Raw genomic sequence first — 27,867 nt, forward strand, 5'->3', positions numbered from 1 at the left:
TGTGTGTGTGTGTGTGTGTGTGTGTGTGTGTGTGGTGTGTGTGGTGTGTGTGTGTGTGATGGGGGGTGTCCCTGGGCCTGTCCAGGGCCTACAAGTAGGGGACTGGAGGCTGCAGATAGCGATTCCTTGATATTTTTCTAGCCCAATTAACATTCAGAGGAAAGTTGCAACAAAACTGTGGCAGAGGACAATTTTCCCCTGAATGGGGTTCACTTGGGAAGAAGGAGACGAGGGAGGTAGGAGATAGTTAAAGACGGAGTAGTTTCAAAGGGCACAGGCTGACATGGCGTAACCTATTACCCGTATTTTTGCTGGTTTTGGGGGGTCTCTTATCGATGTCAACTTTGACAAAAACTAAGGCTATCCCAATCTTGTTGTCTTCTACCCTTATGATACCTGTCTTGGGGGCTCTCCCAACAGCAGATGGGGCTGATCAGGCTGACAGTAGTGTGGGGTGGGGTGGATGCTCTCTGGCCTGGGGAAGGTCGGGGGCGACAGAAGGGGTCAGCTTCTCGCACAGAACCTGCGTGAGTGTGGGAGGGCAGAACTCGGGTCTGCCAGGCAGCAGATGGGGCTGGATCAGGCTGAGGGAGGTGGGTCAGGGGCAGCTGTCTTTGGTATCCCTGGATGGAGCCGGCTCTTTAGGAGAAAGATGATCCGGGGCTGGGGGCTGGCAGGTGGGCAGGGGGCTCTGCTTACAGGGACTGGGAACTCAAGCCCTCCCCACCCCCTAGCTCTCCTGGGAATCTCTGCTCTCAGGCACCAGGCATGCCCACCCTCTTGGCCTGGGTGTCGACCTCACTGACTACTGAGGACCTCCAGGCCTGGGGACACCCAGTGTCAGGCTTCTGGCCCAAGTAGGCCAGGCTGGAAGTCACCTCTGAGGTCGTTTGGGGGAGAGGTCCTCACTCATGCCCACTATGTGACTGGCACTTCAAGTACTTATGACCCTGTCCTGCCTTTGACCTAAGGATGAGAAGCACCCTGGCTGTGAAACTCCTAGAAAATGGGTGGATGTTACTGTGTTTCCTTATCAGATCTTTCCTAATGGAACCAACGTAGAGCATCGGGAAAAGCTTGGCAGGCATAGGGTTCAAATCCCAGCCCAGGCATTTTCTGGCTGTGTCCCCTTGGGCAAATTGCTCAATCTCTCAGAGCCTCTGTTTCCTAATCAGTCCTGTGACCTCACCTGCAGGGCTGCCGTGACAGCCAGAGACGCTACAGGAGAACTGGAATCAGTTAATCCACTAGCTCATCACTCCTAAGGGCAGGGACTTTGTTTTGCCCACGGCCTGTGTCCCAGCACCTAGAACAGTTCGTGGCACATGGTGGGTGCCTAGTAAATATCCGTTGAAGGAATGAAATGCCCTATTTCATCTATTCTAAGATGATTTTCCCCTCACATATGACATCACTGATATTAGGATGCTTCATACAATTTATAGCATGTCTTGGTTTATTGGCAGCAGTCTTATGATTGAGTGGGGTCTTAGATGGGATGAATTATGGAAGAGGCTGTCATTATTATTAACAGGCACTTTTTGGCTTAATTTTTGGTGGGCTTCTGGTTCTTTCTGATTGTGTGCGCCCTCTCCAGGCTGTGTGGGGTCCCTGAGAATCACCCTAGGGCACAGGGGCTGCAGTGATCCTGCCTGAGCTCTTTCTGAGGCGGTGCTGGGCTGGGGTCAGCACATCCTGTGGGGAACACTGTGTGTCCTGGGCCCCTTTCTCCACTGGATCTACAGCCCCCACTCTGGCCCCCACTGGATGCTGTCCCTCCTGGGGAGGAGGGAGTGGCAGGGCTGTCTGAGTCTGGAACTCCCTCTGGGGAGGAGGGTCCCATTTTACTCAATCCTGTCATAATTCCAAGTATCAGGACTGGACAGCAACTAGGAGGGTGGGGGGAATATCTGTGAGCCTCCTAGGCTGAGGGGGCTCTAGGTGGGATCTCATCTGGACCAGGCAGAGGACTTTCAGAATGAGGGAGAGGGAGTCGGGGAGGGTAGACCCCAACCCCAGTCCCCTCCAGTCCCTCCAGCAGCCAAGCTAAGACACGGTGGGCAGATTAGTATCTAGAAGAGCAGACAGATCCCCTCCTGGTTGGGACACTTACTTGTGTCACTGATCCGTCCCATAAGGCTAGGGTTGGGGGCTTGCATGTATAGCTGTGATTTTATGTGGGAAGGGTTTGTGTGATACATGTTCTGGATCCTTATAGATGTGTGTACACTGATATTAGTGTTATGTGTAAGTATGTGTGTGTGTTACCTGTGCGTGTATAGGTAGATCCACAGATTTGTGGAAATGCACATGTGCAAATACACGTAATGGGTGTTTGTATATATATGTGTGTCGGGGTGCACATGTGCATGGACACACGTTGGTGCTAATGAGTCATACGTGTGTGGTACAAGCCTAGATGTTTGCTCTAAGGGTTGTGTGACAGCTATGGCCTGTGGGAGCAGCACCAGAATTTGGATCACAAAACCTCGCTTCCAATAACAAGCCCAGGAGCCTTGGATGCCCAGACGAGTTGTTTCACTACTGCAGGCCTCAGTTTCCAATCTGTAAAATGGGTATGGAATCTCATGGAATGAGATAGGAGACGAGCATCTCACACTCGGCCTGACACGGAAAAATCTCAGAATAAAAGTTTGGAATTGAGGAATGACTGAATGAGAATAAATGATTAAGCAAGTAGAAATGTTTTACAGAGAGGCACGCGGTAAGATTTTAAGGACCTGAGGGAAGCATGTGGAAAGGTGCAGCTTACAGTGCCTTGAAGGGATGCTGGGGGAGCAGGGTCTCAGGCAGAAAGGGAAGACGGGGCTGGAGCAGGGACGCCCCCACCCCGTGGGGCGTGGTTGCAAGAGCCTGGGAAGGTGAAGTGTGCGCGTGCCCAACAGCCCGGGGATGCAGGAGCCGCAACGTAGGCGGGCGTCCCCCGGTGTACGCGGGAAGGAGGCTGGCTGAGCGAGCATTGCCCGGTTGCCGTAGAAACGAGAAGGAGGTGGGTGGCGGGAGAAGGAGGCGGGTCGGGAGGCGGGAGGGGGAGGAGGCGGCCGTGGGGGCGGGGAGCTGGCTTCTGCAGTTCGGGCGCTGCTGCCTTCCCGAGCAGCGAGCGGTGGAGGGAACCCAAGAGGACAGAGCTCCCGGCCCGGGCGCCAGGCCCCCTCCCCGCCCGCCACCACGGAGAAGGAGGAGGACAGCCGGCCCCTCCGGCCCTGGCCTGTCCCAGTGGGGACAGTGCACTCCTACGTGCCCCTGGCTAGGTGCCCAGACGGGCCCAGGTAGGCATTCCGGTGGGGACAGCCAGAAGAGGCTGCACGGAGAGTGGGGCCCCGGGGCTGCCCTTCCCTCCTACCGGCAGTACCTGGTGGCAAGCACAGGGGCCAAAGGGGCCAGGGCCAGTAGACCTGGTGGGGAGCAGCCTGCATCCTGAGAGGCCCTCTTCAGAACCTGGGGCCTCCCCATCAGGAGGACTGTGCCCCTGCTACCTCTCCTCCTCTGCACTTCTGTTCCTCTCTCCACCCCTGTCACAGGTCCCTACTGGGGAAATGCCTCTTCCCAGGCAGAGCAGGCCAAGGGGGCTGGAGCTCCCAGGAACCCAAAGTGCCTGTTCCCCAGTCTGAGGCTGGTGGGGGTAGGTGGGTGAGGATGCCCCCCACCCCCACTCAGGGCACTGCTGGGCCCTGGCCATTTGGAACCAGCAGACTGCCCTCCCCCATCAGCAGCCTCCCTGCTGGCCCCGTTGCTCTCAGGCCCTGGGCTTAGAACCCCGGGTCAGGGGGGAGGCATCTCTCTTCTCCCCCAAGCTGAGTCCCTTATCCCTCCTTGTTCTCCCTGCAGACCCACTTCCCCCAGATCTCCCAAAGAACCCCTGTCCCACCACCCCAGCAAGCCCGGGGGCTCCATGCTGGGGTATAGGAGAGCAGGCCCTGATTGGGTGGGGGGTGCCTGTGGCCCTCCCTCCCCCTCTCTCTGTGCCTCTGCTGCATTGCTTCTGGGGATGACTCCACTGCTGCTGGGGGAGCTCGGGGCACTGCAGAGGAGCCGCTGCCTGCTGCCCAGGAGGGGGTGGGGCTGGGCCTGGGGAGGAGCTGGGCCGCACTGCCTGGCTCTGGGCACAGAGTGGGCAGGAGGGCCTGCAGCAGCGTGGTGGGTGGAGTGCACCTGGTCTTGGTGGGCCCTGGGCCACAGCTAAAGGGCCTCGGCCAGCGTGGGGAGGAGATCCCAGCCTGATGGGGCAGGGGATGGTGTGTGCAACCTCAGGCGTGCCTAGGGTGCCTGGGCCTTGGAGGGTCCGCCCCCTTCTCCTGCCTGCCTTCCGTCCCCAGCATCCCCTGAGAGCTTGGCTGGGTCCTGGCACCACTCTGTGGAGCTTCCCCTTCCCTGGGCACTTGGGGAGTGAGAGCACCCGGGAGAGGGCCCAGTGTGATGGGGCCGGGGGATATGTGCTGAGAGGCTGACGTGGCTCCATTCATTTCTGCAAACCTTAGTTGCACCTTATGAGTATAGGCACAGGGGCCTCCCACTTCAGGGTTAAGGGCCCAGGAGATGAGAGGGTGGGTCTCAGGTGGCAGGAGCTTGGGTGAGGGTTGCAGATCTGCCCAGAAGCTGGCAACCCAGTAACCCGTGTGCACCGAGCCCCCTGCTTCTCTGAGCCCTGGCACAGATCAGGGCCTGGGGCTGGCACTGGCGTCTATCCTGCTTCACCTCCTACAGCTGGGCCAGCCTCCATCCGGGCCACAACAAGGGCCGGTGAGGCCTGGAGGTCAAGAGCTGGAAGGATCTGTCCCTTCCCCAGGCCCTTCAGGCCTGGCCCTGACCGCCCCCCCTGCCCCACTCCTGTTTGGCCTTCTCTAGGCCACATTCCCCTTCTCTTCAATTTTTTTCTGTCCCATGTCCCCCTGGGGTCTGTCTTTGCTTGCTCCGTCTCTCTCCTACCCTTTTTGCCCCCAGGCTCTGGGGCAGTTAGCCAGCAGAATGGCCTCCTGGGGCCCATTTCCCAGCCCCACCCCATCACCCCCAGTGGGCTCACAGCCCAGGGCACATGCCCCCCACCTCCAGCAGCCTTCCCAGCATCAGAGGGAGCTGAAGGGAAGCCCCAGGAGCACTCAGAGGCCGGGACCCCAGGACTAGAGGAACAATTTGGCCCTGGCTGGCCCCTCCCCACATGCCACCAGTGCAGGAGCTCTGGGGAGAAGGAACATCTCCACTTGGCTCTCAGGGCGCCAAAACTGAGCTCCCGTCTCCCTTAAATTGTTCCTCCCGTGGTGCTCTCCATCTCAGGAAACAGCACCCCACCTGCCAGCTGCTCAGGCCCAAACCCTGATGCCACCCTTGACTCCTCCTCCATCTCACACTCACATCCAAACCATCAGCAAATTCTGTTGGCCCCAAGTCAGAGTACTTCCCACCCCACCCGCCCCTCACTGCTTCTGGCATTACTACCTTGGTCTGAACCCCCATCTTCCGTGATGGGAGGGCTACAGCCACCTGCCAGAAGGTGCCCTGTACTTCTTGCCCCCCGTAGTCCCCTATTCCTACGCCCCCAGCAGCCAGGGATCCTTTAAAACCTAAGCCAGGGACTTTCCTGGTGGTCCAGTGGCTAAGACGCCACGCTGCCAATGCAGAGGGCCTGGGTTCGATCCCTGGTCAGAGAACTAGATCCCACGTGCCGCAACTAAAACATCCCGCATGCCGCAACCAAAAAAGATCCCGCATGCCGCAACTAAAAGATCCCGGACGTGGCACCTAATACCCGGTGCAGCCAAATAAATAAATGAATAAATATTAAAGACAACAACAACAACAACAAAACCCTAAGCCAGATCACATCCCACCTCTTCTCACACCCTGCAGTGGCTCCCATCTCACTTGATGGGGGAAAAGTCACAGGCCTCACTCTGACCTACAAGGCACCACGTGTCTGCATTCTCTCCCCACCTTCCCCGCCAACCTCTCTGACCTCAGCCTTCCCCTTTCCTCCTCACTCCCTCTGTTCCAGCCACATGGCCCCCTGTTCCTCAACCATGGCAGCCATGCTTGTGCCTCAGGGCCTTTGCACTGGCTGTTCCCTCAGCCTGGATGCTCTTTCCCCAGATATCTGCATGGTGCCCTCCCTCACCTCCTTCAGGTCTTTGCTCAAATGCCACTTTCTGAGAATGGCCTTCTCTGACCAGCCTGTGTAAAAGAGCACCACTCCTAAGTCCCCACCATCCCTCCCTGACCCCTTCACTGCCTTATTCTTCTCCAGAGCTTTTGTCACCTTCTACCACGCTGATCATTTACTTTTTCATCTGGTTTCTTGTCTGTCTAGCCCTCTAGAATGTCAGCTCCATGAGGCAGGCGGGTTTCTGGTTTGCTCATGCTGTAGCCCAGAGCTGCACTATAAAGGATCAGGGCTGCAGTTAAAGCCAGGAGTCTCTGCCTCAGTGGCTGGCCCCCTGCATCCATGCTGTAATGGTTTCAGCCCTCACAGGGGAAGGGGTGCAATGCCCCCCTGGCTGAGCATTGCCCCTGGGCATCAAATTGGACAGGATGTCCTGCACGGACTGGGTGCACGCTTCTTGCCTTTTTCTGACCCAGCCATGGCCAGGACAGCTCTACCCGGCCAGGAAGGGGAGAAGAGTGGGCTGCATGCATCCCACCCCCAGTGCTGCTCAAGACGGAGGGCCCCTTCTTCCTGGTCAGAGTTCTGTGCCTCGGGAAAGCCTGCTGTGCACCCACCAGGAGCATCATCCACAGGGCGGCAGACCTGGTTCCTGCCCTCCAGGAGACCACAGATGCAGAGGGCTCAGGACAGGACACAAGACGCATCCAGAGCAAGGAGGATGGGGGCCTTTCTCCCCACCAGCTCCCACTCCTGCCTCCCCATCTGTGGAGGCTGAGACAAGGCTATGATTAGAGTGGTTCATTGGGAGGTGGTCCTTGGAGACACAGAGAGTGTGGAGGTGAGGCATGAAGGGAGCTTGAGTAAGCCGGTTCCCACTGTGGGCAGCTGGGGCTCGATCCCACTGGGCACCTCTGAGAGTCAGTGTTGCCAGGAAGGTGGGGAGCCGGGGTGTGTGTACACCTGTTCCACCAGTCATTACTTGAGGCTGCCCCTGACCACCCTCTTCCCTGCCTGGTTTTCTTCAACTGTTGTTAATGTTAATCACCTAATGAGGTGATGTTTATCCACTGCTTGGCTTCCCGTCTGCACTGGAGTGTACGCTCCATGGGGGGAAGGCCTGGTCTCCTTCCCTGCTGAGCCTGCAGCACCCAGAATGGTCTTAGAGGCTCCCTAGAGACGGGTGGGCCTAATGAGACGTTGCCCCATCCGCGGCCTGGGAGCAGGGGAGCGCAGGGGGCTGCCTTTGGGGTGATTTTCTGGAGTAGAGAGAGGGCCTGGGGCCTGATGGGGCTGGAGGGAGAGGGGATAGGATAGGGGTGGTGAGGGCTGAAGGTTGGAGTCCGGGGAGTGGCCTGGAGGAGGGGAGGGGAGGCCAGCCATGGGCGGCTGGGGTGTGGTGCCTTCAACCCTTTCCCGCAGGGACGAACCCTGCGGCCCACCTGTTCCCTCAGCTCTGCGCCCCTCTGGGGCCCTCCAGCCTCAAGTGAGACCCAGGCTCTGCCTCCCTCAGTCTCCCCATTGGCCTCCATCCTCTTCCCGCCTCCCCACCTTGGGGTTTATTGTTTCTGAAGGCAGGGCGCTTTGGGAACTGCCCTGAGGACCTACCTCACAGGAGATGGAGGTTGGAGAGCCTGGTTTTTAGACCCGAAGAGAAGGCAAGAGAAAGCCAGTCCTGGGATCTTCTCTTCACAGGGGACCTGGAGACCTGGGGTTCCAGACGAGACCTAACCGTCATGGAAGGTGGTCTTAGTCAGCTCGGGCTGCTGTAACAAAATACCACAGTCTCGGCAGCTTAAGCAGCAGACACTTATTTCTCACAGTCCGGAGGCTGGAAGTCCAATATCAAGATGCCAGCCTACCAGGGCCCTGGTGAGACCTCGCTTCCGGGCTTGTAGATGCAGCCTTCCCGCTGTGTCCCCACATGGCCTTCCCTCTGCTTGAGCCCGGGGAGAGGGGGTGAGCTCTTCCTCTTCTTCTAACAACGCCAGTCCTATTGGATTAGGACCTCTCCCTTATGAACTCATTTAACCGTAATTACCTCCTAAAAGCCCTATCTCCAAATACAGTCACTTTGCGGAGGTAGAGTATCAAAATATAAATCTGAGGGGAACACAAGTCAGTCCTTAGCAAAGGTCTATGGGGGTGTTAGTCCAAAGAGGGGAGAAGGAGACATGAGGTCATCCAGACAGTCTCCTGTTTTGAAAGCTCTGCAGCTGTGGCAAGAACGGGTAATAATACCCATAGTAATAATAACAGTTAACGTGGTGCTTCCCGTGGCTACTCATTTCACCCTCACACCAACCCCATGGGGTTGGTGGTATCGTCACCTCCATTTTGCAGATGAGGAAACTGAGGCGCAGAGATTTTAAGCAATATGCCGAAGTCACACAGCCAGTAAAGTGGCAGAGCCGGGATTTGAACCCAGTCGCTCTGTCTGGCCCCACGGCAGGGCCCTTAACTAATTTGCTTCTATTACTGATCTGGTGGGAGTTGCTGTGCACGTCAGGAGAGCAGGCTGCATCCTGAAGCCAGCAAGACGTGGTTGATGGCAGGGTGTGATGAGGAACCGCACCTGGATGTGGGGCTGAGGTAGGCTTCTTGCAGGGGACTGAACTGGCCCTTGAAGGGAAGCAGCGTTGTTTTGGGGAGAGGTGATCCATGGGAGGGAGGATAGCATGCGCCCCAGGCAGGAGAGAAGGTGTGAGCAAAGGAGCAGAGCCCGGAATGAGCTTGGGGTGTGTGTCACAGGGAGGGGTGGAAGGACAGCATATTCCAGCGGACCTGGATCCTTCTCGCTGCATCTGAAGCCCCAGCAGAGGCTGGTAAGGGTCCTTGGGTGGCCCCACATCAGGCACAGTGAGCCCTTCCATCTCTGGGTGAGGTGAGGGGTGGGGGAGCTTCTGGGAATGTTTGTGGGACCTCAGACCCACCCTGGGTGATGGAGAGGCAGCTCTGGCTTCTCATGGCTCTGCCCAGGTTTGAGCTGAGCCAGTCCCTTAGGCCAGGAGGGCTGGGGTGACACCCATGGAGTATGGGCTCTGGGACGGAGGGGCAGGGGAAGGACTCACCCTTGGGGCTGGGTCTGACTCTGCCTCCTCCCTGCTGTGTGACCTTGGACATGTTATTTAACCTCTCTGAGTCTCAGAGAAGGCAGGAAAGTCACCACCCATCTCAATGGGTTGTGGGGAGGATTGGTGATGTGTTTGGAGCGTATGAAGGAGCTGGCTCAAAAAGGATGTGTATGATCAGCGCTGAGTGTGACCTTGGACATGTTATTTAACCTCTCTGAGTCTCAGAGAAGGCAGGGAAGTCATCACTCATCTCAGTGGGTTGTTATGAGAATTAGAAATAAAGTGCATCAGGAGGTTGGCACATAGTAGGTATTCAAAAATGGTTGTGGTTAATATGAAGAGCGAGTGAAGAGAGGGTGACGTGACAGCCCGATTGCTACCTCTTCTGTCTGTGCTGCGGGATCCCTAGGGATGGAGGGCACCATCCCGAAGGCAGAATCATCATGGGGGATCAAGGAGGAAGAGACCCTGGAACGGGACCCTGAGGGTTGACCAAGAGGAGAGGAAGGGGGCTCGGAAACAGAAGACAGGAGGGATCTGGGACCCCCTCCTCTGGGATTCCGGCTCTTGGTTGTGTCACCATCATTATCAACATTTATTGAACACCGACTGTGTGCAGGTGACTATGTTTGGCTCTAGGGTACAGAATTCAGTGTTTCTGCTATTTAATGAATGAATGTTCCAGAAGGTCCTTAGCATTTATTCATCATTCTACAAATAAGGATCATGCACTTACTGTGTGCGAGGCACTGCTCAGGATCTGCTGATGGGTTGGGTGTGGGGTGCAAGAAGAAAGAGGAGCTGGGTGACTCCGAGGCCTGTGGTGGTTAGTGGCTAATGCCTAGGAATCTACACGGTGCTGTCCACACCCTCCTGCCCTCCCTGGGCTCATGCTCTTAATTCCTCTGTCCCTTCTCCAAGCCCAGGGGTCGAGGGAACATGACCAAGGCCTCTGCCCCCCAGGGTCTTTTAGAGGCAGCTGGCAGTGGGCCTGGGGCCTGAGGGGGAACACCTTTCACCTTCAGGCTCTTTTCTCCTTAAAGGCAAGTTCAAGGCCTGCATTAAAACTTCAAATTTCCATAGTGGTCTGTGTTTTTCAAAAAGAACTTACCACCCTTTTATCATTTGCTCTTTGAAGACTCAAGTATTGTTTTCTCATCATTTGAGTTAGAAAACTGAGACACCCATGACGCAACCCGGCTGAGATCTCACTGGTAAAAGAGGTCAAGATGGGGCCAGAGCCCAATACCACCCGTGCCACATGTGTGCCAAGGGCTACAGCATCCTTGGGGGTGAGGAAGGCCCGGCACCTTCCCTGGCTCCACAGACAGAGAGGGCCCATGCTGAAATGGGACTCTCACCCTTATTTCAGCAACAGAGGTGACAAATCAGAAGTGAGAGCTGACGGACTCTTTCAGTCGGGTCTCAGCCTCTGGGCGCTCATCTACAATGTGGGGGGGAGAACGGCCCCCGCCTTACAGGGCTGTAGTGGGAATTAGAGGCACTGAGACATGCCGACAGGCCCTGGCACCGAGTCCATGCTCCATAAATGCCAGCTGTTATTATTAACGATACAGGGCTTCCAGGGCCACAGTAGCTTTACAACCACGGTGAGAAAAGTCAGATGGGCGTTGTGCCTGTTTGATGGGCTGAGGACAGCTGAGAGCGGATGGGGCTTGTCCACCGGGAGCAGCAGATTCCGGCCACTCCAGCTTCCTGACCTGAGAGATGCCGCACCCTCAGCGATGGCAGCCCTTGACCGCCATTCAGGAAGGACCTGGCATTTGCCAGAGTTAAGCCCCCGGGTGGCGGTGTGCGGCCTATTTGGAGGAGGCAGAGGTGGGGTGGGGTGGCATGTCTGGCCACGGGGTGATGGGGTGCTCCCACACCCCCTCCCACGTCCCTTCCCTGACGCTGCCTGCCTGTCTTCCTGGGCCACCTCTGTGTGGGTCTTTCCCAGGGTTAGAGTGGGCTGGACCCTCACTGCCGGCTCATCTAATCCTTAAGTCTGGTTGCATCACCCACATTTCACAGCAAGGCCCAGCAAGGCCATGTGAGTCACCCAGCATCACACAGCAGTTTGGTGGCAGAGCAGGGACCCCAAGGCTAGAGCTGTTTCTACTAGACGTGCTACCTCAGCCCGGAGGCCGGGAAACCCTGCCTACACCCAGGGTGGGGCCGCAGCCAGTCCCACCCTCCCTGGATCTGGACAAGGTGGAGAGTGGCCTCTGCCTTCTTTCATTCCCTTCTAGCCTGACTTGCCGGGTCTGCACTGCTCTGTCCCCTCCCTCCACGCCTCAAGTGCACCCTCGGTCCTGGCTCCCAGCTCCCTCAGCTCTTTTCCAGCACTGGCTGGAGGCTTTTAAAAAAATATACAATTTATGCAAGGCAAAATCTAAAGGACACAAAAGGACCCATGGTGAAAAATCCCTCCCCGTTCCCATTCCCCAGCCACCTAGTTCCCTGAAGGCAACTACCATTACTCAGCTTTCCAAAAATATTCTCTGCTCGTATGTTTCCCCCCATAAAAATGGAAGCATCCAGCCACACTGCGCTGAACCTGGCTCATTTTGCTTTAGTGACATGGCTTGGAGGGTTCCTTCCATTCAAGACCGGAGCATTGTGTTGCCGGCCTGCATGGTAATTTACTTAACTGGTCCCCTGCGGCTGTGCATTTGGGTTGTTTCCAGCCTTTGGTTTTTACAAGCAGTGCTGCAGTTGATAAAATTGGGTGGCATTACCTTCCGGGTAAATTCCTAGGGGTGGTGCTGCTGGGTGAAGGGTGTGTGCCTCTAAGGGTGGGAGAGAGCACCAAGTTGCCCTCTGTCAAGGTTGTGTGGAGTCACTTCCCCACTACCAGGGGTGGGTTCAACCGTGTTGTCGTTGCTCCCATAACCAAATGTCCCTACCCCCACCCCCCACCCCCACAGCCAGCTGCTAACAGCTGTATGTGCTGGAGAACCCAAAGAGCAGAGCTCTGTGACTCCAAGGGTTCTAGATGGTCTCTGGCACCAGGGATACTTAAGTCTTTCATTAAATATCCCTTCCCTTTACTTCTTCAAACCTAAATTCAAAATGTCCTTTATGAAGCAAGTACTGCTTTGTAAGTGAAAAGTGCCAAATGAAGAAGAAAAAAAATTTAGACTCATTTCTTTGTCCCTTGATGAATTCAGCTGCCTTCCTGCCCACCTACCACCACTGTGCGTGAGTGTGCGAAGGTGTGTCTGAGGCTTTGCTAAGGCAAAAGAAACGAAATATATTTAGTGCCTGAGAGGAGCAAGGAGCAAAAGAGCACCAGCCTCTGAACAGATGGAGAGGCTGAGGCCCGAGAAGGGGAGGGACACCCTTGAGCAAGTATCCTTAGGTGTTGGTGCCACATGTCTGCCCTGAGCCTGAGGGCCAGCCTGGATCCCCTGGTTGGGCTGAAGCTTGCAGAGACTAGCCCTCGCCCAGCATCCTCACTGGTCAGGGTTCATGGTGTCCAAGGCTGCGGTGCAGAAGTAGTGAGTTGTCCCCTGCTCAAGGCTCACAGCTCCTAGTAGGTGTTGTTACTGAAAGTGGAGTCCAGCTGCTTTTGCAACTCTAAAGCCAATTAAAAGGCAAGGTTGGTGGAAAGGAAAGTTTGCTTTATTTCAGAGGCCGGCAACCTGTGGGGGGGAGGGTGGGTTCCTGTCCAAAGGCCAACCTTCCCCCCACCACCACCAATGACAATCAGTAGGCAAGAGCTTTTATAGACAGACGGAGGGGGCTACATGCAGAAACAGCATTCAGTTCTGACAGTCATCTTGAAATTGGTCATGCAGTGGTTTAATCAGCGTCATCTTGGTTTTTTATTTTTTAAATTTTCTATTGATGTATAGTTGATTTACAGTGTTGTACTAGTTTCAGGTGTACAGCAAAGTCATTCATTTATACATATATTTGTTCTTTTTCCAATTTTTTACCCATATATGTTATTACAGAATATTGAGTAGACTTCCCTGTGCTGTAGGTCCTTGTTGGTTATCTATTTTATATATAGTAGTGTGTGTATGTTAATCGTAAACTCCTAAGTTATCCCCCCTCCACCGCCATGTTTCCCCTTTGGTAACCATAAGTTTGTTTTCAAAACTTGTGAGTCTGTTTCTGTTTTATAAATAAGTTCATTTGTATCATTAAAAAAAATTAGATTCCACATATGAGTGATATCATATGATATTTGTCTTTCTCTGTCTGACTTAACTTCACTTAGTATGATAATCTCTAGGTCCATCCATATTGCTGCAAATGGCATTATTTCGTTCTTTTTTATGGCTGAGTAATATTCTATTGTATATATGTACTACATTTTCTTTATCCATTCCTCTGTGGATGGACATTTAGTTTGCTTCCACGTCTTGGCTATGGTAGATAATGCTGCAATGAACATTGGGGTGCATGTGTCTTTTTTTATATATATTTACTTTATTTTTGGCAGCATTTGGTCTTTGCTGCTGTGCATGGGCTTTCTCTAATTGTGGTGAGCAGGGGCCACTCCTCGTTGCGGTGCGTGGGCTCCTCATTGCAGTGGCCTCTCTTGCTGTGGAGCACGGGCTCCAGGCGCGCGGGCTTCAGTAGTTGTGGCACACGGGCTCAGCAATTGTGGCTCGCAGGCTCCAGAGTGCAGGCTTAGCAGCTGTGGTGCATGGCCTAGTTGCTCCGCAGCACGTGGGATCTTCCCAGACCAGGGCTTGAACCCATGTCCCCAGCATTGGCAGGCAGACTCTTAACCACTGCGTCACCAGGGAAGCCCACATGTCTTTTTGAAGTATGGTTTTTCTTTGGGTATATGCCCAGGGGTGCGATTGCTAAACCATATGGTAGCTCTATTTTTGTTTTTTTAAGGAACCTCCATACTATTCTCCACAGTGATTATACCAATTTACATTCCCACCAATAGCATAGGAGGGTTCCCTTTTCTCCACACCCTCTCCAGCATTTATTGTTTGTAGACTTTTTGATATAGCCATTCTGACCAGTGTGAGGTGATACCTCATTGTAGTTTTGATTTGCATTTCTCTGATAATTAGTGATGTTGAGCATCTTTTCATGTGCTTTTTGGCCATCTCTGTGTCTTCTTTGGAGAAATGTCTATTTAGATCTTCTGCCCATTTTTTGATTGGCTTGTTTATTTTTTTGACATAGAGCATCTTGATTATTTTAAGTACAGTTAATCTTCAGTTGCAGGGTTGGTTTATTCCCATTTCTTTGAGGCCAGCTCTCAGAATTGTGGCATCTTATGTCATGGCTACAGCCTGGTCATCATGTAGTTAACTTCTTCCACTTGGTGGGGTTTTAGTATCTATAAGACAGATCACAGGATATGGCTCAGAGTATTACCTGTAGCCCTTGAGGAGGAACTAATGGTCCTTGATTATGCTTAATGACTAATCTATTATTATTTAGTCTTATTGGACTGTTTTCCTTTGTTTTTTCATCTTCTCACTTCTATGATTAAACTTACTCTTTGGCTAAAGTTTTTCCACACTCAAAAGGCAGGCTGAGGACATGTGGGGCAAGGACCATAGGGTCCTGCTCCATTTCAATAACCCGTTTTCTTTGCTACTCCTCAGTCTTGAGGAGGGACAGGTACAAAGCAAGAAAGGGAATAAAGTTTCGGATAGAGAGGTTAATCATAGACTTGGTAGAGGAATTCTGTTTTAGTTCCATTTCTGTTCCAGTTTTCCCCAAATCTTCAAGTGACTGGGGTGACAACTGCTCTCGCTACTTCCTGCTGAAGTGGGGCGTAGTCCTGCCTAATTTTGGGAATGGACACAGAGTTGGAAATAATCTCAAGTTGCAAGCTTAGCATCAACATTTTTTTTTTTTAGATTTATTTATTGGCTGCGTTGGGTCTTTGCTGCTGCGCACGGGCTTTCTCTAGTTGTGACGAGTGGGGGCTACTCTTTGTTGCGGTGTGCGGGCTTCTCATTGTGGTGGCTTCTCTTGTTGCAGAGCATGGGCCCTATGTGCCTGGGCTTCAGTAGTTGTGGCACGCAGGCTCAGTAGTTGTGGCTCGCGGGCTCTAGAGCGCAGGCTCAGTAGTTGTCTCACACGGGCTTAGTTGCTCTGCAGCATGTGGGATCTTCCCGGACCAGGGATCGAATCCATGTCCCCTGCATTGGCAGGTAGATTCTTAACCAAACCACTGCACCACTGGGGAAGTCCCCAACATTTTATATTATGAAAACATTAACTCTCTCTTTGATTACTTGTCATAGTACCTGGACAAACATTTGAAAATTAGTAGACGTATTACAATGAGGATAACAATCAAAATGCATGTTTGTATTATTCTCTGAATGTGTTTTTTTTCCTTAATGGTTAAAGCAGATATACAGTGTATGTTTACTAGGCCACAAACAGGCTGTTTTGGTTAGTCTAAAGTTCATATTAAATCATGTGTAAGCTAGAATGACTTCCCCATACCTCAATATGTGAAAATTTCTTCCATCATTTCCCCCCCACTTTAATTGCAAATATTTGCATAGAAAGCATTGATAATCAATATATTTTTCCAGCACTGCCAGATGTAGCTCCATTGCCTGCTCTGGGTTCATTCATGTCCCTCAGTGCTAGACCTACTGCTTGGTTATATATTGGCCGAGTTATCCATGATGGGGGAAAACTAATCAGACATAACAAACTAATACAGGGGTATGCTGATGGGGAAACATTTTATAGGCTACACATTTTAGCACTAATATCCAATTGTCACACAAGCATTGTATATGTGCTTTTATTTTTTATTCTTTAATTTTTTTTAATATTTATTATTTATTTGGTTGCATTGTGTCTTAGTTGCGACATGTGGGCTCCTTAGTTGTGGCTTGAGGGCCCCTTAGTTGTGGCTCGCCAGCTCCTTAGTTGCGGCTGTGGGCTCCTTGCATGCAAACTCTTAGTTGCGGCATGCATGTGGGATCTAGTTCCCAGACCAGGGATCAAACCTGGGCCCCCTGCATTGTGAGCATAGAGTATTAACCTCTGTGCCACCAGGGAAGTCCCTGTACATGTGCTTTTAGTAGTAAACTTAAAGCCAGCAGTGATACACATCATAAGTAATTATACTCTATGATAACTAGCCAATTTTTTCCATCCTGAACATTGGGGTCAAAAATATGGTTTGAGGGACTTCCTTGGCAGTCCAGTGGTTAAGACTCTGCACTCCTAATGGGGGGGACACGGGTTCAATCCCTGGTCAGGGAACTAAGATCCTGCATGCTGCATGGCACAGCCAAATATATATATACATATGGTTTGAAGCAAAACAATAGCTTTTCATTAGAATTCTTTAAATTTCTTACCCAGTTCAGCAGTATGATCTGAAAGTTATCAAATGTTGTCCATATAATTTAACTTATGAAATCCTAGTTGCTTTAATATTTCTTCTGAGATGCCTAGGGGCCTTTTGGAATACTCGGAGTTGGCTAGAGAAAGAAACTTATGGGCTTCCCTGGTGGCACAGTGGTTAAGAATCCACCTGCCAATGCAGGGGACACAGGTTCGAGCCCTGGTCTGGGAAGATCCCACATGCTGCGGAGCAACTGAGCCTGTGCACCACAACTACTGAGCCTGTGCTCTAGAGCCTACGTGCCACAACTACTGAAGCCTGTGCGCCTAGAGCCCGTGCTCTGCAACAAGAGAAGCCACCGTGATGAGAAGCCTGCACACTGCAACGAAGAGTAGCCCCTGCTACTAGAGAAAGCCCATGCGCTGCAATGAAGACCCAATGCAGCCAAAAACTAAATAAATAAATAAATTAATTAATTTTAAAAATATTGGTGTTATTTAAAAAAAAAGAAAGAAACTTACAATCTGTTATTAAAAGCAGCTCAGTATTCTAGAAAAATTTTGTTCTCTTAACAGGGAGAAAGAAACCAAATTCCAGTCTTTACCAGCTTACTATAGATATTTACCTAATTAAATCCAATCTAATCTTAATCACTCCTGACAGTGTACAAAATTCTTTTCTCAAAGTTCCCTTTTTTTGCAAACCTTTTTATCACTTTTGTATCCATATGATTTCCCCATCCAGAAATAACCAGCTCTAGGACAAGATGATTACCATTATTTTTCCTCAACAAAAAATCTCCATTCTTTATACCTTCTCTGCCGACCACGCATATCCTACTTGCTTTACACACTGAAATGCTTCCCTTATCATTTTTAGTAGCTTTAATTATGTATTTCAGTTTTTAACACTTAAAAGCCTTAACAAAACCAAGAAATAAGTAATTGAACTGTTATACCAGCATTTACTGATTGGCAAACTTAAGAACATATTCTGGGACTTCCCTGGTGGTGCAGTGGTTGAAATCCACCTGCCAATGCAGGGGACACGGGTTCAATCCCTGGTCCAGGAAGCTCCCACATGCCGTGGAGCAACTAAGCCCATGTGCCATAACTACTGAGCCTGCACTCTAGAGCCTGCAAGCCACAACTACTGAGCCCACCTGCCACAACTACTGAAGCCTGTGCAACTAGAGCCCATGCTCCACAACAAAAGAAGCCACCACAATGAGAAGCCTGTCCACTGCAACGAAGAGTAGCCCCCACTCGCCGCAACTAGAGAAAGCCCGCACGCAGCAATGAAGACCCAACGCAGCCAAAAATGAAATAATTAATTAATTTTTAAAAAGAACATATTCCATAACCTCTAAAAACTTACATTTTTTCGCATAGCGTAGTTTCTCTTTATTGTGGTACAAGATGCATGTTTAATAAACCCAAACATCATTTGAAGTTCTACTAATTAACCCAAGGCTGAAGTCTCAGGCAAAGTGGGCTGTGTTTGTATTTCAAGGACATGATAAGAGTTAACTTCAAGTTTTCTTCTAGGCATATGTTTGTTCTCTGAGGGTCAGAATTCTGAAAAGAATATTTTATCAAGCTAGCTTTCTCTAACTGCAGATGTAGAAAGAACCAGAAGAATTTCAAAACTCTTTTGGAATTTCAAAAGAGTTTCATCTTAACCAGTTTTCTCCAGAGTCTAAAGAATACTGTTGTCTTATATTGGTAAAAAAAAATTATCTTTGGGACTTCCCTGGTGGTCCAGTTCTTGAGACTCTGTGCTTCCACTGCAGGGGACACAGGTTCGATCCCTGGTCAGGGAACTAGGATCCTGTATGTCAAGCAGTGTGGCCAAAAAAAAAATTTCTTTCTTCTTTAGTCATAATCTCATCGCTAAAGTTTTTCCAATCACACAAATGGAATAAACACTCACACACCAGAAGACAGAACTGTCACAATCCTCCAAGAGGATGACTGATACAGAGTCCCAAACAAATATTTCCCCAACACAAATGGCCCTCAGTGTCAGACACATGTCAGAACCAATTGGGAAAATGCCCAAATAGCACTTCGTGCTCAAAATAGAAGTTTGCCTGGGTACACACCAGTGGACTTACTCTGTCTTGGAGCTTGTCAGCTTGTCTAGATGCATGTTTCCGTTCCGCCAAGGAAAAACGTACATTGGCAGCCAGTGCCGAGCAGGGGAGAAACAGGGAGGATTCCTAAAACAAATGGTTTGGGCAGCTGCTAGGAACGTCCCCACAAATCCCTCTCTCAGGACCAGCTAGCCACGAGTAGCGGGCTCCTTGCAGCCATCCCAGCACATGGTCACGGTGGGTGAGTCTGCTCAGGAAAACCCCAGGGAGCCAGATGCTGTGAGAGTGCAGCAGCCCTATGTCGGGTGCCAAAAACTGTTACCGAAAGTGGGGATCTGGCTGCTCGCTGCTGTAAAGCCAATTAAGAGGCAAGTTTGGTGGAAAGGAAAGTTTGCTTTATTTTGGAGGCCAGCAACCTGGGGTTGCTGTCCAAAGGCCAATCCCCCCCGACTGACAATCAGTGGGTAAGAGCTTCTATAGGTGAAGGGAAGGGGCTACTTGCAGAAACAGCACAGTCAGCTCTGACAGTCATCTTGAAATTGGTCCTGCAGTGGTCTGATCAGTGTCATCTTGATTGTTTACGTACAGTTAGTCTTCAGTTCAAGGGTCGGTTTGTTCCCATTTCTTTGAGGCCAGCTCTTGGAATTGTGGCAGCTTATGTCATGGCTACAGCCTGGTCATCATGTAGTTAACTTCTTCCACCTGGTAGTGGTTTTAGTATCTGTAAGACAGCTCACAGGATATGGCTCAGCATATTATCTATAGCCCTTGAAGAGGAACTAAAGGTCCTTGACAATGCTTAATGACTAAACTATTACTATTTTCTCTTGTTGGACTTGTTTAGACTCTTAGACTTTTAGTCTTGTTTCTGCATTTTCTCACTTATCTGATTAAACTTACTGTTTGGTTAAAGTTTTTCCACAGACAAAAGGCAGGCTGAGGACATGGGCAGCAAGGATCATAGGGTCCTGCTCCATTTCAGGGTCAGGCCCAGCCTGGACTCACTGCCCCTTTGAAGACCAGCCCCCTAGCTCTCTGCGTCCTGTCTCCTAACTACTGAGCCATTCTTGTCCAGGGCGGCAATGAGGACTGGGGGATGGGAGTAGGGCAGTGCCTGCCCTGGCCCGGGGGCAGCACATGGCCTAGATTGGACAGCCGTGATGCCTGCTGACAGATCCATGGCACCCACAGCCACGCTGATGTTCACGCAGATTGCGGTGCTCTGACCTGTGGGCCACGAAGCCACATGTCTGGGACTCAGGAGATACGTAAGCAGCTAATGGAGGCTTTGAGGCTGGGCACCAGGGCAGCCAGAAGGGCATTTACAGGAGCCCAGTAGCTCAGAGACCTGAGGAGGCGCTGAGCCTGGGCAGGAGGTAGGAGGGGGCCTGCTGCCAGCTTCCCGAGGGGCTCGGGTCCAGGCTTCAGGTTGGGGGGGTTCAGGGAGGTTCTAGGGGCTGAGACCAGGGGTTCTGCATCAATTGGGGATTGGTGGGGAGCTGAGGTGGGTCTTTTGCGCCAGGTGCAAGGATTCAGCTGTGTCAGGGTGGGCAGTACCGAGGTGGGCAGATTGAGAAGCCTTCTAGGGTTCATCATTGAGCCCCAGGCTGCCAGGTCCTGGGGAGGGAGTGCAGGACATGCACAGAGATAAGCCTGGTTGCTGGCTTTGAGGAGCTGTGTGTGTCTGTGAAGCAAACTGCGGATTTATATAAAGCAAATATGTAATTACGTGGCCCTAGGTTTTAGCTCTAAGAGTCCAGGAGCACAAAAACAGTTGCAGGCACCATGGTTCTGGTGGTTGCAGCAGGCTTCTGAGAAGAGGTGCCCACGCTTGAGCTGGATGACCGTCTTAGGGGAGAGGGGAAGGACAGGATGTGGAGTGAAGGGCTTATGGCAGAGAGATCGGGAGGTGGGCATGAGGGGTGCTACAGGGTGGTTCTTGGGGTTACCCTAGGGATGGGGAGCCAGTCTCTGGGCAGGAAGCCCCCATCCAGTGCGAGCTCATGTCTGTAGAGCCCCTACAGCAAGTTGGGGCCCCAGGCCTGGAATGGGGCATGCGGGGAGCTGCCCTCATCTCCAGGATCTCTCTCCTGCCCTCCCAGTGCATGAGCAGCCAGCCTGCTGACCGCCGCACCACACCTGTCCACCCCGCCACGGCCACACCATGTCTGGCTCCTACGACGAGGCCTCGCTAGCTCCCGAGGAGACCACCGACAGCTTCTGGGAGGTGAGGCTTAGATGCTCCCCAGGTCCTGGGGACCAGGCAGCCTGGCTGCGTGGAGGCCCGGGCTCCCACCCACCTGTGACCTCAGATCTTGCTCCCCAGCCCCACGGACCCCTCCAAAGCCCTCCATGTCCAGTGGGCAGTTGTTGCCACCAAGTGGTTCCTACAGACCATTGAGCCCAGAGCCCCTCTGCCTCACAGCTGCCCCTGGAGAGATCCTGTGGAATTTATGATGTGGAACAGAGCCCTCCCGACCCTCTGCTCTGGGGGCCCTGTCTCAGACTCCTCATGCTTCACGCAGGCAGGTGCAGCACTTTACAGCTTACGTGGCCTTTCACAGCTGTGCCCCGCCTCCTACCCTATGCAGTGGGCAGGGAGCGGAGCACTGGTCACAGAGAAGTGTTACAAGTCCAGGGAGCCCCGCAGCGACAAAGAGGTGGAGCCAGCATTGCAGGAGCCTCCCAAAATATTTGAGACCCAGAAAGAAATTTTCCACCGGCTTCCAAAACCCAAAGTGAAAACTGCCAAACCTAAATTAATAAGTGTTTAATGAGATGTCTACAAAACATAATATTATGTCAAGAAGCTGCAGCTCAGCTCAACGCTTATATGACTCTATATAAATATAATAGATTTAGCACGGCAAGTACAAAATGAATAATTCATTTGAGTCTAAGTCCAAATTATAAATATCCTTCTGCACTTGGTGGCAGTGAGGAAATTCTGTTTAAAGTGGGATGAGGGAGGGTATAGACGGTGGGGTGTGAGGGGTTGTCCAAGCCTCCGTCAGCGAGAGGGTCCAGAGCCCCCCAGGGTGTGAGCGCGGGGTGGCCCGGCGGGCGCCCCCTGCAGGACAGGGTGGCCAGGGCGGCTGGGCGGGCGAGGCGGGGAGCCCGCGGGAGTCGTGCTCGCTGCTCGGCCGCCAGGTGGGGAACTACAAGCGGACGGTGAAGCGCATCGATGACGGGCACCGGCTGTGCAACGACCTGATGAACTGCGTGCAGGAGCGCGCCAAGATCGAGAAGGCGTATGCGCAGCAGCTCACCGACTGGGCCAAGCGCTGGCGCCAGCTCATCGAGAAAGGTGCCCCTCCCCCTCCTGCCCCATGCCCAGCCCATGAGCACACCCCAGGCGCTAACCGGCCCCCCACTGTCTGAGTCCCGGGAGCACCCTGCCTCTGGATGCACCTGCACCCCCCAGTCGCCGGGCCCTGCCCTGCACACTTCCCCTCCCAAACCACGCAGGCCTCCCTGTCCCCGGTCAACTCTACTTTCTGCAATTTTAGGCCGGATTAAAAGCAAACAGACAACTTTTTATTTTGAAATAATTTAAGCTTAGAGAACAGTTGCTAGAATAGTACAGAGAATTACATACCTTTCACCCAGACTCACCAGCTCACATTTTACCACGTTTGTTTCCTCACTCTCTCTCTATTTATAGGCATATCTTTTCCGAACCATTTAAGTTAGAGACATGCCCCTTCACCCTAAATTCTTCACGTATCACTGAAGAATAAGAACACTTGTTTACATAACCATAGTTCAACTGTCAAATTCAGGGCGTTTAATGTGGCCCATATGCAAATTTTATTATAGCAATTGTTCTTGCTGGTCCAGATCCTGTGGGATGTCTGGTCCCGGTGGCTTCTTGTTATCTGTCACCAGTTGGTTCTTCAGTTTTACGTTCAGTCAACATTCCCAGAGCACCGACTGTGTGCCTGGTGCTGTGCTGGCTTGTGAGAGCTCATGGGGGTCCAGGCTGCCGCCCATGGGGCTCACAAGCTGATGGGGGAGACAGGGAGTAGGCCCAGAGATGGACGCTGTAAGAAGAATTCATGAGGGCTGGAGGCCGAGGTGTGTGAGGATAGAGTACTCAGAAAAGGCTTCCTGAAGGAGGTGGCTGTTCTTGGGCCCTGGAAGATGGATAAAACTATAGGGAGAGCAGAGGAGGGCATTTCTGCTGCCATGGGAAGTATCGGGAAAGCCTCAGAGAAAGGAGGCGTGAGGCGGGCCTCTGGGCCGGGGGTAATGAGGACCCGGTGACCGCATGGCCATTTCCTCAGGCCCACAGTATGGCAGCCTGGAGCGGGCCTGGGGTGCCATGATGACGGAGGCGGACAAGGTGAGCGAACTGCACCAGGAGGTGAAGAACAGCCTGCTGAACGAGGACCTGGAGAAGGTCAAGAACTGGCAGAAGGATGCCTATCACAAGCAGATCATGGGCGGCTTCAAGGAGACCAAGGAGGCTGAAGACGGCTTCCGCAAGGCCCAGAAGCCCTGGGCCAAGAAGATGAAGGAGGTGCCTGGTGGGCGGCTGCCACGGAAGGGGCGAGGCTGGGCAGCTGGGCTCAGAGGGGCAGACTGATCAGAGGGAGGGTCTCTATAGATGTGGCAGGCAGTGCACTGCCTGCTGGTATTGGGCCCACAGGGGAGCAGCACTGCCTGCCAGAGGGAAACATCCACAGATGGGGCAGGCACTGCAGTGCCCGACGGGAGGGCGTCCACAGGGGCAGGCAGTGCGGGGAAATGCACAGATGGGTGGGCGCTGCTCCTGAATACCTGGAGCTGGGGCCTGCATCCCTTCCGCCTTTTAAGAATGTGTGCTAGGGGCTTCCCTGGTGGCGCAGTGGTTGAGAGTCCGCCTGCCGATGCAGGGGACACGGGTTCATGTCCTGGTCCGGGAAGATCCCACATGCTGCAGAGCGGCTGGGCCCATGAGCCGTGGCCGCTGAGCCTGCGCGTCCACAGCCTGTGCTCCGCAACGGGAGAGGCCACAACAGTGAGAGGCCCACGTACCGCAAAAAAAAAAAAAAAAAAAAAAGAATGTGTGCTCACAGCTTCCAGTGGAGCGGGCAGGTGGGAGGGGTTGAGTGAACACGTTTGCTTCTGCTTACACCCTGCTCCCTCTCCCCCCTCCCCACAGCTAGAGGCAGCCAAGAAGGCCTACCATCTGGCCTGCAAAGAGGAGAAGCTGGCCTTGACCCGGGAGATGAATAGCAAGACGGAGCAGTCGGCCACACCCGAGCAGCAGAAGAAGCTGCAGGACAAAGTGGACAAGTGCAAGCAAGATGTGCAGAAGGTGCCGGTCGGCCTGGGGTCTCAGGGCCCCTTGGAGTGGGTGGCAGCTGGGAGCTGCAGGCCTGGGTCTCACCACCCGCCCCCTTTGCCCTGGCTCCTGTAGACGCAGGAGAAGTATGAGAAGGTGCTGGATGACGTGGGCAAGACCACACCCCAGTACATGGAGGGCATGGAGCAGGTGTTTGAACAGTGCCAGCAATTTGAGGAAAGGAGGCTGGTCTTCCTCAAGGAGGTGCTGCTAGACATCAAACGTCACCTCAACCTAGCTGAGAATAGCAGGTAGCTGGGCGTGGCGGCACGGTGGGCACAGGCAGAGGCAGCAGGGCATCCTGGGCCCTATGTTATAGTGACAGGAAGGGGAGGGCGGAGCTGCAGGGGCCAGTGGCTGCCTGGGTGTAAGCTAACGCACACCAGATACTCAAGAAACATGCTTGGATGGATGGGTGAGTGGCTAAGGTGGGGATGGAGAAAGGCGCCCACTGGGCACACCTGGAGCTGCCCACTCAGAGATTGCTCCTTGGGAAGCAGCCTGATTCCCAGCTGGGGGGCACGCCAGCACCCTGGTCTCCTGAACAGGCTCTGGCCCTCACTGAGGCTGAGACGGGGCCATGGTGCATCTTGCCCTGCACCTCTCCATCTCCCCCGTGCACAGCTATGTTCAAGTGTACCGGGAGCTGGAGCAGGCCATCCGGGGGGCCGACGCCCAAGACGACCTCAGATGGTTCCGCAGCACCAGCGGCCCTGGCATGCCCATGAATTGGCCCCAGTTTGAGGTGAGGATGTGTGGGCATGGGGAAGGGGAACCTGAAACAGCTGGAAGGAGCCTCAGGGGGCAGCCCCCCAGCCTCACTGCTCCCCTGACACCCCCCAGGAGTGGAACCCAGACCTCCTGCACACCACCACCAAGAAGGAGAAACAGCCCAAGAAGGCAGAGGGGGTAGTGCTGACCAATGCTGCTGGAATGGTGGAGTCCACATCCCAGGCTGGGGACCGTGGCAGGTAAGTGCCTCCTACGGAGCTTCCTGGGGGCCAGGGGGGTCCACACACTGGGACAGCTGAGTTTTACCTCAGGAGACAAGAAATGGTCAAATCATGGGAACCTTGGGCTCCTCTCAAAGGTAGTGACAGATAACCCCGTGAGAGCACCTCCTGTGTGCCAGGCACTGTTCTGAGCATTTTCCATAAATTAGCTCCTTGATGTCTCTCAACACTCTGAGGAGTGTGTAAATATTCCCATTTTACAGATGGAGAAGTCAACACCTAGAGAGGTTAAGTGACTTGCCCAAGGTCACACAGCTGGTTAGTAAGCCTCAGAGCCAAGATATGATGCCCAAGAGGCCTGGCTCCAGAATCCTCACTCATATATTTGCCTTGGCCTTCTTTCTTTCTTTTTTTGTTTTTTTTTTCTTCCAGTTTTATTATAATAATAAATTGATATAACTGATACATAGCACTGTATCATGTTAAGGTGTACAGCATAATGATCTGACTCACATACATCATGAAATGATTATCACAATAAGTTTAGTGAGCATCCATCATCTCATATAGATACAAAGTTAAAGAATTAGAAAAAAATCGTTTTCCTGGTGGTGAGAACTCTTAGGATTTACTGTCGTAACTTTCATAGATAACACACAGCAGTGTTAATTATCTTTATCATGTTGTACATTACATCCCTAGTACTAGTAATCCTCACTCTTAGCCACTGGGTTGTAATACCCCTCTCAGATGAGGGGTCAGATGTTCTCTGGGGTCTCCTTCAGCACCTCCTCACTCAAGGGCTGAGTAATGCTAATAGTTCTGCCTCCCATCTGGTTAAAGAGCTGTCAGTGAGGGTCACTGGCTCCGGACCCCGTCTTACAAGGCCCATCCTTGCTCCGGCCTTGGTGGAATTTAGGGTCAGGGCTCTGGTTGGGAGGAGGGGGCAGCCCTAAGGACAGGGTGAGAGGCCACTCATGCTGGGTCCTCTCTCTGCGTCTCAGTGTTAGCAGCTACGACAGGGGCCAGACTTACGCCACTGAGTGGTCGGACGACGAGAGCGGGAATCCATTTGGGGGAAATGAGGCCAACGGGGGCTCCAACCCCTTCGATGAAGACGCCAAGGGAGTGCGTGTGCGGGCGCTCTACGACTACGACGGCCAGGAGCAGGACGAGCTCAGCTTCAAGGCTGGTAAGGGGGTGGGGCCGGTCGAACCTGGGGTGGGGCCTGGCGCATGGGCGTGGCCAAGACCTGGAGGACGACCTGTGTCTCGGGGGCAAGACTTCAATTGGAGAGCAAGGGCAGGGCCTGAGAGTGGCAACTGGGTGCCAGGGGCAGGATCTGGACCTGAGAATAGGGTGGAGGTAGGGCCAGAACAAGGATTGGGTGCGGAGCCCGAGAGCAGGGCTGCCAGGAGGAAGGACAGGACTAGGGCAGTGAAGCTGGGGGCGGGGCCTGGGTTTCCGGGGTGGAGCCGAGATTAGGTGGTTGGCTGGGCCGCCCGTGGGTGTTGAGGTGTGGGTGGGGCTGGTCTCGGGGAGGCGGGGGGGGCCGGGGGCATCCCGGCAGTAATGGGCGGGGCAGTGGGGTCAGCGGTGGAGCCGAGATTAGGTGGTTGGCTGGGCCGCCCGTGGGTGTTGAGGTGTGGGTGGGGGGGGTCTCGGGGGGGGGGGGGGGGGGCCGCTGGCATCCGGGCAGTAATGGGCGGGGCACTGGGGTCAGCCCAGTGTAATCAGAGGGCTTACCCGGCAGGTGGGGGTGGGGGTCAGTCCTCTCTGAGTTCCTGTGAACCAGCTCCTCTGTGTCCCCTCCCTAGGAGATGAGCTCACCAAGCTTGGCGAGGAGGACGAGCAGGGCTGGTGCCGCGGGCGGCTGGACAGCGGGCAGCTGGGCCTCTATCCCGCCAACTACGTGGAGGCCATCTAGCTACCCCGCTCCCCTCCACATCACCCCCACTCCTCACCCACCGCCTCCCCTCCCTGCCCACTCTTGTCCTCCTCCCCTCGCCATAGAGTTCCAGACATATTTTCCAATCAAGCTTTTATTTTTTTAAAAGTCAAAACAGAACAAAACAAAAAAATACTAAGAGACAGAGCATTTGCCTGGAGGCCAGGGTGGTGGGACTTGGGGTGATGGCCCCAGGGTAGGTGAGGGTCTTAGGACTTAGCCCAACAGCGACATCACAACATCCGCTCTTCAGATCCCACCAAAGAGTCTCCTGAGCCCAGAGGGGTGTCTCCTGGACCCTTCCATCCTGCCTCAGTCCCCCCAGCCTTCCCCTCCCCACCCCAGGCTGCCAGCACCTGCCCCCATTCTCTGGGCCTGGTTTTATGACCTCTGCCTCCAGCCCCACCCTGCTCCCCTCCCACCACCTCCCTATTCTCAAAGACCTCCCCTGCAGACCCCCGAGAAGGGGGCCTCCTCTTTAGTCTTCCACTCTGCCTGGGGAGTGCCCTTCTCCTAGCCTCGCCCCTCAGGACTGGTGGGGCTGGAGGAGGGGTAGTCACCCTCTTCTCCCATAGAGATTTCCAGGGGTCCCTAGACTCCCCAGGACATGAAGAGGGGTGAGCTGGAGTTGGTGACAGTGTGACTGGGGTGTAGGAGGGTGAGTGAACGGGGAGCAGGCTCAGAGGAAGGACCAGGACCCTGCTGGGGCCCTTCTTTGCAGCTGTCAGTACTTCCCGCACAGGCTCTTCCTCAGACCCCGCCCCCATCTCGTAAGGCCTCAGGCCGGAGGGGAGGGGCCCCAAAGCCCAGGGCAAAGCCAACCACAGTAGCCCCCTCCTCCTGTTTCCTGGGGAGGAGGGCCTCTTGCCCTCCACGTCCATCTAAAACCGTAGAACCACTGGGCTAAGCTGGCCTCCCATGCATCTTTCCCCTGCTCTGGCCTGCCTGGGGAGGCACTGGGGACCCGGTGCCTGTGGCCAATGGGAGAGGTGTGGGTTTGCAGGAGGGAGGAGCCCCGGCCTCAGGAGCAGGACAGTCGCCAAG

At 53.5% G+C, this 27,867-nt stretch overlaps 1 protein-coding gene across 2 annotated transcripts in view; it reads left to right on the forward strand.

Annotated features, from left to right (window-relative positions):
- Positions 1-26,948, forward strand: part of PACSIN1 (protein kinase C and casein kinase substrate in neurons 1) — a 27,234-nt gene extending 286 nt beyond the window's left edge. The window contains exons 2-10 of one of the 2 annotated variants that reach the window (XM_007106296.2): positions 20,696-20,820; positions 21,744-21,900; positions 22,880-23,115; positions 23,740-23,895; positions 23,998-24,173; positions 24,547-24,667; positions 24,766-24,893; positions 25,880-26,067; positions 26,693-26,948. In XM_007106296.2, the coding sequence (XP_007106358.1) occupies positions 20,758-20,820; positions 21,744-21,900; positions 22,880-23,115; positions 23,740-23,895; positions 23,998-24,173; positions 24,547-24,667; positions 24,766-24,893; positions 25,880-26,067; positions 26,693-26,802 (1,335 nt within the window). In that variant the 5' untranslated portion in view covers positions 20,696-20,757 and the 3' untranslated portion in view covers positions 26,803-26,948. Of the gene's footprint in view, positions 1-20,384; positions 20,821-21,743; positions 21,901-22,879; positions 23,116-23,739; positions 23,896-23,997; positions 24,174-24,546; positions 24,668-24,765; positions 24,894-25,879; positions 26,068-26,692 lie in introns of those variants that run through there. The other variant, XM_055079613.1, reaches the window with a different exon arrangement.
- Positions 26,949-27,867: the final 919 nt, after the last annotated feature.

The sequence above is a fragment of the Physeter macrocephalus genome, chromosome 18, assembly GCF_002837175.3.
Source record: "Physeter macrocephalus isolate SW-GA chromosome 18, ASM283717v5, whole genome shotgun sequence".
Lineage (NCBI taxonomy): Eukaryota > Metazoa > Chordata > Mammalia > Artiodactyla > Physeteridae > Physeter > Physeter macrocephalus.